The sequence below is a fragment of the Macrobrachium nipponense genome, chromosome 32 (genome assembly GCF_015104395.2).
Source record: "Macrobrachium nipponense isolate FS-2020 chromosome 32, ASM1510439v2, whole genome shotgun sequence".
Lineage (NCBI taxonomy): Eukaryota > Metazoa > Arthropoda > Malacostraca > Decapoda > Palaemonidae > Macrobrachium > Macrobrachium nipponense.
In genome coordinates, this window is record NC_061094.1 from 20896962 (window position 1) to 20906961 (window position 10000).

General features: G+C 37.2%; 1 protein-coding gene across 1 annotated transcript in view; it reads right to left on the reverse strand.

The window, feature by feature from the left end:
* Positions 1 to 10000, reverse strand: part of LOC135207264 (cyclin-dependent kinase-like 3) — an 89158-nt gene that overhangs the window by 13151 nt on the left and 66007 nt on the right. Inside the window, exons 4-6 of the mRNA XM_064238917.1 lie at positions 6636 to 6830; positions 4581 to 4763; positions 1 to 108 (exon numbers count right to left, since the gene is read on the reverse strand). The exon at positions 1 to 108 is cut by the window's left edge and continues 4 nt beyond it. Coding sequence (XP_064094987.1) covers positions 1 to 108; positions 4581 to 4763; positions 6636 to 6830 — 486 coding nt within the window. The remainder of the gene's footprint in view (positions 109 to 4580; positions 4764 to 6635; positions 6831 to 10000) is intronic.

The following is a 10000-nucleotide window of genomic DNA, read 5'->3' on the forward strand; positions in this document are numbered from 1 at the left end:
TGTCTGTATGATATGGAAAAGCTGGTCAATGTCAGATTCTCCTGGGAAAAGGGGTTCTCCAGTAAGCATTTCTGACAGGAGACAACCGCATGCCCATATATCCACCCTCTCTGCAGAAAGAAAAGAGCTCATGAATAACTGATACAACAGTAATATGAAAATGACACACAAACACAGGACCCAGTACTTGCAAACAAAATGGCATCACAAAAAAGTGTTTACCTTGAATATGACTGAAAAAAAAAATCTATTATAACATATTATATATATATGTATATATATATATATATATATATATATATATATATATATATATATATATATAATTCATTAAGCTACAAATGCCCTTTAATATCAATTCACTCTACATAAAAAATAATATATTTTCATATACGTTAACAAAGGGGGAATTTTCAGTTGATATGTTTGCTGTCTCGTGGGATCGAACCATAGACAGACAAGAACACTCAGGACTTCAGTGACACACCTTAGCTCTGTGGCTGAAGGTGCGTCACGGCAGTCCCAAGTTCTTTTCTGGCCATGATCGATCCCACGAAACAATAAATTTATTATCTACTAAAAAATTCCCATTTAGTTAATATATATGAAAATATGTTATACCATATATATATACATATATATATATATATATATATATATATATATATATATATATATATATATATATATATTCTGAATGCACGCAAATGAATATAGGATAAGTTGGTGAAGGTGAAGTGCATATAATAAATGTTTGACACGACCAAGAATTTTAATAATGGATTCAAAGCACATCAGGTAATGAAGGTGGGAAAAAGACTGGCCGGCGTAAATGTGGGTTTGAGATCAGGTTAAGTTATATTCAAGTCTGTTTCGTATCTTAATGGATGATGTGATACGAGACGTCAGAGGAAAGGAATTAATCTTTGGTGGAATTTTGTGGGATAAGAAATTAAATCATGAATGGAGCATCGAGTGGCTGTTGTCTGCAGATTATGCAGTTTTATCTGAGGATAGTTTGGCACAACTGCATAATCTAATGGAAGCTTCAAAATGCCTGTGATAGAAGAAATCTTTGAGTAAATATGAGACCAAATTAAAACAACCAGAGACGGACACAGACCAATGAAAGCTAGTATAAATGATTGCGGAAGTATGTGGTAGATTCATATAGGTATTTGGCATTAAATGATGGCAAGATGACAGACGAGGTGTACAGAATAAGTGCAGGTGAAGCCAGACGGTGGCAGGATGTGTGCAAAAGATTAAGAGTGCTTATGGGAGCCAAGGTACGAATGTGAGGTGTTTGATCCAAATCTCACTTTGAAAGTGAAGTACAAATATACTAAACCTGCCACACGCTAAGTTGGCGGTGATGGTCCGCCCACTTCGTTAGTTCGAGTCCTTTCTTGTATATTCACAGAAAATAGTATGATACGATAGAATCCTCTTTCTATTACCTTATTAAGTGTTAATCATTGGAGAACTAGAGTTAGAAATATTTTCATATAATTAAAATGCTATTCGGAGTAGGGAAACCAGAAGTTTTATAAATTACAGGAAATCGAAGCCAAAGATAAAAACCTTTGTCGAATGTAAGCAATGCTTTATTTCGGAGCATTATGTTATATTATATGGATTCAATAAATCAAACAATACAATCCAAGTTTCATGATAACTTATATGCTGTCGATTGCATACCTTTGAATATGTCGTATAATTATATGAAACATAAAACACCACGAAATATGCCTGTTGGAAGTAGGGAGGAGGTGTATTGAGAGAAACAGCCGCTCAGCGATCACCTGATTTTGACAGCTCGCTCACCGTAGACAACGTGGCCATGAGACAACTCGACTGATTAAGTCAGTGTTGCCATTTGTATAATTTGCTACTTCTGAAAATTAATTTATGAAATCTACGGAAAAATTCGAGCACCGGAATAATTTGCTATTTCTACAGAAACTCGTAGAAATCGAGAGAGAGAGAGAGAGAGAGAGAGAGAGAGAGAGAGACGAGAAGAGAGAGAGGAGAGAGGAGAGAGAAAAGAGAGAAGAGCGCTTGACCCTCATCCTCCACCCACTATATTTTGCTACTGATACCTTGAAGTTTCACTGCGTTATAACCTGGTCTAACAAACTTTTAAGAATGGAAATTTGCTTCAAATATATGTAAACATGCTTAGGTAAAATAAACATACATCTTGATACTTTAAACATTTAATTGATTCAACAACAAAAAAATACATTAATCAATCATTGGATAGGCTACATCAAACAATAACTTGAAATAACTAAATCATTCATCATCGCTTTCCGATTCCTCCCTGTCACTGGTGATGTTTAAATTTCTCAGTTAGATGGTCACATGCTATATCCCCTTTCCTATAAATATCCCCCACTTCTCTTGCATGACGCATACATGACTTCCGGTCCTCTGCTGTTACTCTGTCTATTGCACGTTTAGTTATGCGTTCAACATTTGTCAAAGTCTGATTGGGATTTGAATTGCATTTCTTAACCTCATTTTTTACTTGTACCCAAATCAATTCTATCGGGTTGAACTCGCAGTGATAAGGAGGAAGTCTGAGTACCTCATGGCCAGCATCTCTAGCGATTTTGTCAATTTCATACTCCTGGAGGGACTTGTGCTGCTTTACCACATCTAGAAGTTCGGTTTTGGTATAGGAAGGGTCATGAGCTATATTGTGGTTAGTTAACCAGGAGACAATATCCGATTTCCTTGAACTGCTGACAGGTGCTTTGGTCAATATTTTTGAATGATATGAAGCATTATCTAAGACAATGAGCGACCTAGCGAGAATGTTTACCAGTAGCTGTGTTTGAATCCATGATAGGAAGCATGTATGATTCATACTATCATGTTGGATATTTATTTCTGGCAAGAACAATATCGTTCCTTTCCATCAAGAGCTTCCTACCGCTTTCAACTTTCTTATAACAAAAGCCGAATTCCTTATCAAGTTTGAGAAGGGACATATAAGCACCAGGGAAATTCAGAGGTGGCTTCTTCACCTTATCCAGCAGTTTTTCTATTGTTGGAATTTCACCTCTTTCATAGAAAGCCATTATCTCCCGACGTACACAGTCCTTATCAAAATCATCTAAGGCTCCCATTACTGGCGACTTTCTTGACCTAGGGGGTGGAGAGTGCATCTCTCCACGCTTGTGTTGCTGCTTTATCCGCTGAATGGAACGAACAGATATTCCTGTTGCAACAGCAGTCCTCTTTACGATGTCATCTTCGCCTTCCTTATCATATTGCTCACGAAGATAATTGCAGACCTTAATGACGAAGATTCTTGTCTGGCTCGTTATCCGTCCCATACGTTTTGTGTCTTTTAAGCAATCCTCCATTATTATAGTTACTCCTTTATACTTGTATAGTATATCGCTGGATGGTTACTGAGCTGAGAGCTGTTTTTCTTTTTTCAATGTTAGCTCGGTTAACAACTGAGTTTGAAATTCCCGCCAATTACAGTAACTGGCTATTTTAGTGATGATTCTGCCTCCCTAGATAAGGCGCATGTTTTCTAACCATTAAGTATGTTATTTGGACACGTGGACTACACATTCATACTATATAGCATCTCCGTATTTAAATGACCTTTACAACATACATGATTCTGACCAATTTCTTATATATCTACGGGACATTGAAGATAAATGAATCAGGGTGCATTCGAAATCGTGTAAAATCCTTGACTTTGACTATTTGAGTTATACTTTAGTGATAGTTTTCTCAAAGTTCTCAAACGTTTTCATCATTTAACATACATTTTCAGTTTCTTTAAAGAGTATAATTAACTTCTACAATAAAAACAACCCGAATTAGTAATTGCAAGCGCCTTCAACACACTCAAATGAATAGCCACACGAATAGTTGCTGTAATCCAATTACCACCTTCGCTTAGCAAGGGGCGGGGCATCACCGCCAACTTAGCGTGTGGCAGGTATAGTGGGAAGTGCTTGCTTAGTAGATATGACATACTAATAATTGCAAAAACGAGGATGACATGGTTTAGAGGTGCATGGTCATGCGGTTAAAATAGAGGACGACTGTTTGTGTGGAAAGAGTGCATGTTTTGGAGGTGCTCAGAGGGATGAGGAGAAGAAGACCTGGCGAGTGCTCACACACGGAATGAAAGGGGTATTGAAATTGAAAGATCTTAATAACATCTGGAGGTGCAAGAAGTAGTCAAGAAGCACAGGGAGGGTACTGTCTGTAGAAAGCGTTGGTTAGTGGTCTGCTGATGAGCTACCTGTGTAGGCATATGAAAGGGCTATTTTGGTGAAAGTTTTCTGCTAAGGAAGTTGGTCCCCTATTCAACAGTTAAGTAAGAAAATAACAATTGCTCTGTGTGTATCCTCCCCTGTGACGAGAGAAGCAGCGAAATGGCTTGATATATATATTGTGTGTGTGTGTGTGTGTCTCTTTGTGATTAATTGTGCGTTACAATCTCAGGAGAGATATATGGATTTTTTCAATTAAACTTATAGAATTAAGCTTATAGGTCATGCATTAAAACAAAGATGCGCAAAATAAATGAACCCAATAACTAACCTTCCATATCTTGTGTCACCCACAAGAAGCTCAGGAGCTCTGTACCATCTTGTAGCAACGTAATCTGTGCAGGACTCGCCCGGTCCTGCTAGCAAACGGGCGAAGCCAAAATCGCATAGTTTGACAACACCCAACCTGCTCACTAACACATTTTCGGGTTTGATGTCTCTATGGATGATCTGTCGTTGGAAATAAAAAATGATCTCATGACTTATACCTAGAATTTCCCACTTCTACAAATAAATCTACAGCAATATCTGTACAATTATTTTCTAATACAAATTTCCCGTATTTCCTCATTAAACAGCTAGGCACTTTTAGGATGCCGGTTCCATGTAACCAATGGGACTATCATTGAATTTTTGCTTTTAACAATGCGACTTACAGTAATTTATCCTTTCTGCACTTTTAGCCAGTAACTACCCTTAGTATTTACCTAGAAATAACTTTTTTATGTAAGCAAATATAAATTTTTTAAAGTGTTCCTGGAGTAGTTATTTCCTTTTCAGTAAGATTTATTAAGATTGAATATTTACCTCATAAAATCAAATCATGAAAGTAAAAAGAAACTAAAAACTGTTGAGACTTCCTTGACAAGAGCGGGGTCGTATTTCATCTTCATGAGGAAGAAAAGGTCATGTTTACCCGCTGACCTAGACGACTCATGTTAGTCGGCACCTTGTTTATCTTTCTGTCTGAAAACCAGACCACAGGTAAAACACTTCCTTTACATAAGATTGTAATACTAACCATCAGAGAGAGAGAGAGAGAGAGAAGAGAGACGAGGAGAGAGAGAGAGACGAGAGAGAGAGAGAGAGAATGAGGAGGAGGAGAGAGGAGAGAAGCTGTGCATTAAGATGCCAGAAAGGCAGCTATGGATATCATTAAGAGGCCATGTAATATTTTTCCTCCGATATTCAACCTAGTACAGAGGTTTCCCGTTGTCTTTAAAGTGTTAGAGATGTTTCCGTAATTTCTGCCTGAAAACATGTTCCTAAGTTTAACAACAACACTTTCAAATGCCACAGTTAAATTAGCTTAGATATTCGACCTTTGGGAATGACATTTCCTTAACAGATAACCATTTACTGTTGGACAGTGGAGGCCTCATCAAAGGTCATGACTTTGTATTACTAAAATGTATTCAGCAAGCGAGAATTAATTTGAATTCCAAATCATCGCTTAGATTTTTCATAAATTTAATATTATTCTTTAGCAGCGACAGCAGAAATTACAAGACAGTATATTAACGTTTCGACTGATCAATTCCACTGGGTTTTAGTGTGAAGGTAGAATCTGAATGATAATAATAATAAAACCACCTTGAAATCTACTCAGTAGGTACTACTAGAGGATCAAGCCGACGATGTGCATCACAGATCCAAGAGGTGTGTTAGTGTCCCTAACGGCTTCCAAGTGCAAGGCCCTTAAGGTATGACTGAGAAAAATAAGGGATTATTGAGAAGTTATTTTGCATCTCAAATTTCACATTTTAACTGGCCAGTGGTTTTGCAACCCGCATTTCTTTTAGGGAGATGAAGCTCTTTCATTAACAATATACCAACAGACTCTAAAGAATTGCATCAGTTGATCATATAAGGAAAGAATTAAAGGAACAAGCTGAGAAATTCGCCTATTTCGGATAGATGGTTTACCATTTACGCAACTTGTATCCCGTATGAAGTCAACGAATAAATATGATGAGATGACCTCCCTTTCAGAGAATTTGTTTATAACGACCTCCATACCTCGTCATTTACATAACCTGAGGTCATATGGCCAGGTCTATTTGCTTGAACGGTTCACGTCTACGGTAACCGAACTGCCATTCTTTGAGAGCAGACGAGACCAGATTCGTATTTTCGAAAGGAAACATTAATAGCGTCATTTATCTGGAGGTTACGATGATTTCATCTTTTTTATCCTTGGAGGTAAATTCTGCAAACTTGCGCTTCTTGAACTGAGAAATCAGAGAGAGAGAGAGAGAGAGAGAGAGACGAGAGAGAGAGAGAGAGAGAGAGAGAGAGGAAAAAAACTGTATATAACTGTACCTGATTCTGGTGACAGAAGGCGATGCCCCTAAGAACTTGAAATATGTGAGCTCTGGCTTTGCTTTCCTCCAGGCCGGTCTCCGTGGATTCCAGTTCGTCCAAGATGGTGTGGTCGACGTATTCAAACACCAGATACAATCTGCGCTTGCGTCGGAAGAACTCAATCAGGTTCACAAGGTTTTCGTGGCGGAGTTTCTGAAAGATGGGAAATCAGTCAGTCTGGAGATTCGATGGCTCGTGTCAATGGGAAGCAGGAATGCAACATAGAATTTAGGCCAAAGATCAAGCACTGGGACCTATGAGGTCATTCAGCGATGAAACGGAAATTGAGAGTAGGAAGATTTGAAGCTGTAACAGGAGGAAAACCTCGCAGTTGCACTACGTAACAAGTGTCAGGAGAGGGTGGAGAGCAAGATGTAAAGAGTGAATATGAATGGAGGTGCAGTAAAAGGGGCTGCATCTAGGGGCCGAAAGGACGCGGGGAAGAACCTTTATTATAGTAATGCCTACGGTGCAACCCGTGAGATGCACTGACGGCACTAACCCCCTACTGGAAATGGGAAACAGGCGCTATTGAGCGAACTTACGCTGTTGGAGCAGAATGACAACCGATTTTCTTAACTGTCATTTCTTTCTCCTTTTTCTTTTCTACTGCTAATATTATCCAAGGATTTCCTACCGTTACAAACTAACAGAGTTCATCTCGACTTGCTGACAAATCCTATCACGATACAGGAGGCTGGGAGGCGAGGTAGTTCGTTTCAATTGTAAGAGAAACAAACTGATTCAGTGGAATGCTTTAGAATACAACATAAAAACTGACGTTTAAATGACGAACTACGAATATATTTGGGTTTTTTTCAGACGAATCCCTACAACACTAAAATTCAAATCATAATCACTAACGGCAAGTTAATTAATCACTTTTCGAACACAGCCACGTGGCTTGGATTTCTAATAAACAGTATAAAGATAATAATCATAATGGGCAGGAAACCTTATAGAACTGCAGAGGCAATTTTAGCCACTTGGCAAAATTATTTGTCCGCATAAGTCTCCTCCTTAAAAAGATTACCACAATTAATGTTTGTTTGTATGGTGTTTTTACGTTGCGTGGAACCAGTGGTTATTCAGCAACGGGACCAACGGCTTTACGTGACTTCCGAACCACGTCGAGAGTGAACTTCTATCACCAGAAATACACATCCCTCACTCCTCAATGGAATGGCCGAGAATGTAACTCGCGACCACCGAGGTGGGACGATAATACCATACCAACCACGCCATTGAGGCGCTACCACATTTAATGGAAGAATTTCATTTTCTGCATTTTTAAACCGCTGCTCAGATGGATAGCTAACCCAGGTGCACTCAAATTCAAATCGACAGACCCTGACAACGATTTTCCATTGTTAAGCTATTTCTAGTAATGAAAGCGGGAGAGAGAACGCTTCATGGCGGACTTTAATTTCTGGGGAATATTCGCTTGTTCATAAGGTCCTAGTTCGATGGGACGAAAACTTAAAAGAGATTTTGTTTCGCCAGTGTCATAGTTATTTTTACTATCTCTTCTTAATTAAGTAAAGGGAAATGAAATCCTCACTGCGACCATACTCCGGATGAATTTTAGTGATGACATGAAGAGCAGACATCACTTCCTCAACCTTCGTCCCACAGAAAAAGGTTGTGTAAACATGGCAGATAAAGAAACCTACTTATTCCTGAAATCTATAAATTCGAAAAACGAAAATTGCACAAAACTTTTGATTTACTACATAATATCATCATTTTTCTCCCAATCTTAAATATTTTTTGCTCTGTGGGTAAATACAGATAAACAGCAATCGTACATTTAGCCAATTTAAAAGTAGTAGTTTCCTGTCGAATTAATAAGATAGTAAACAATAATTCTTTTAGATTAATATATAGATATCATCTCTGATATGTGTATGAAATCTCTGTCATAAGCCGTCAGATAGGAAGAGGCCAGGAATTTAGCATATCATATATAATTAGTGTACTATCAAAACTATTTCAAAAAAACTGTAATTTAAACATTAACCAAATCATCTTGTGTTGAGACTTGTCAATGACTTTCGCATTTCTTTACACTTGATACTCATAAAACAGGGTCTTGGGAGTGCGTATACTCAATTATATATATATATATATATATATATATATTATATATATATATATATATATATATATATATATATATACATACATACATACATACATACATATATATATAATATATATATATATATATATATATATATATATATATATATTGCTACAAGTCTTTCTGATACTTGTTCGATCTTTTTTCTTCTTGCAAACCATAAGCGAAATTCAAAAACATGAGGGAAATTAAAAGAAATAGAGGAATTGACTCTTGTGAAACGATGTTTTGGTGACCCATGAGATATTCTGACATACCCTTTGTTCCTTAACAACGCCCAAAAAACCAAAACATGAAAATGTTACTGCAATGTTGTGTCAATCTTGATTGATTAATATGTTGTGTCAATCTTGATTGATTAAAATGTTGTGTCAATCTTGATTGATTTGTTGTGTCAATCTTGATTGATTAATATGTTGTGTCAATCTTGATTGATTAAAATATTGTGTCAATCTTGATGATAATATGTTGTGTCAATCTTGATTGATTACTATGTTGTGTCAATCTTGATTGATTAAAATGTTGTGTCAATCTTGATTGATTAATATGTTGTGTCAATCTGATTGATTAATAAGTGGACATATTCCGTTTTACATTCAATCTTTTTCTGGAAAGCAATTTTAGAGATTCTTTTTGGGTAGTGGTTTTCAACCTGTGGGGCGCGCGCCTCTGGGGGCTCAAAGGGCTGCCAAGGGGGGGGGGGGGGCGCAAATGCTTGATGAAGGGGATAATTATATCTGAATATTATTAATTATGATGGAATACAGAATGTCAAAATACTGAGAAAATATGTAAGATATAAATCTGAAATTTAATTGTCTAAGTATATAAACTATTTCAAATTCTATATCAAGAAATTAATTATTAAACCATTATAAAAGATAACGAAAGTAACGTTTTGCAAAGCTGAAAACTACAGTATTTAAGGAAGGGGGCGCAGAGAATGTGCCATTCAATGAAGGCGCGGGGGGCGGGGAGGCAAGAATTAGAAAAGGTTGGAAACCACTGTTTTAGAGTATTTACTTTTTCATTTTCTTGTTTGTTTGTTTGTATGGTGTTTTTTACGTTGCATGGAACCAATGGTTATTCAGCAACGGGACCAACGTCTCTACGTAACTTCCGAACCACGTCGAGAGTGAACTTCTATCGCCAGAAATACACATCTCTCACTCCTCAATGG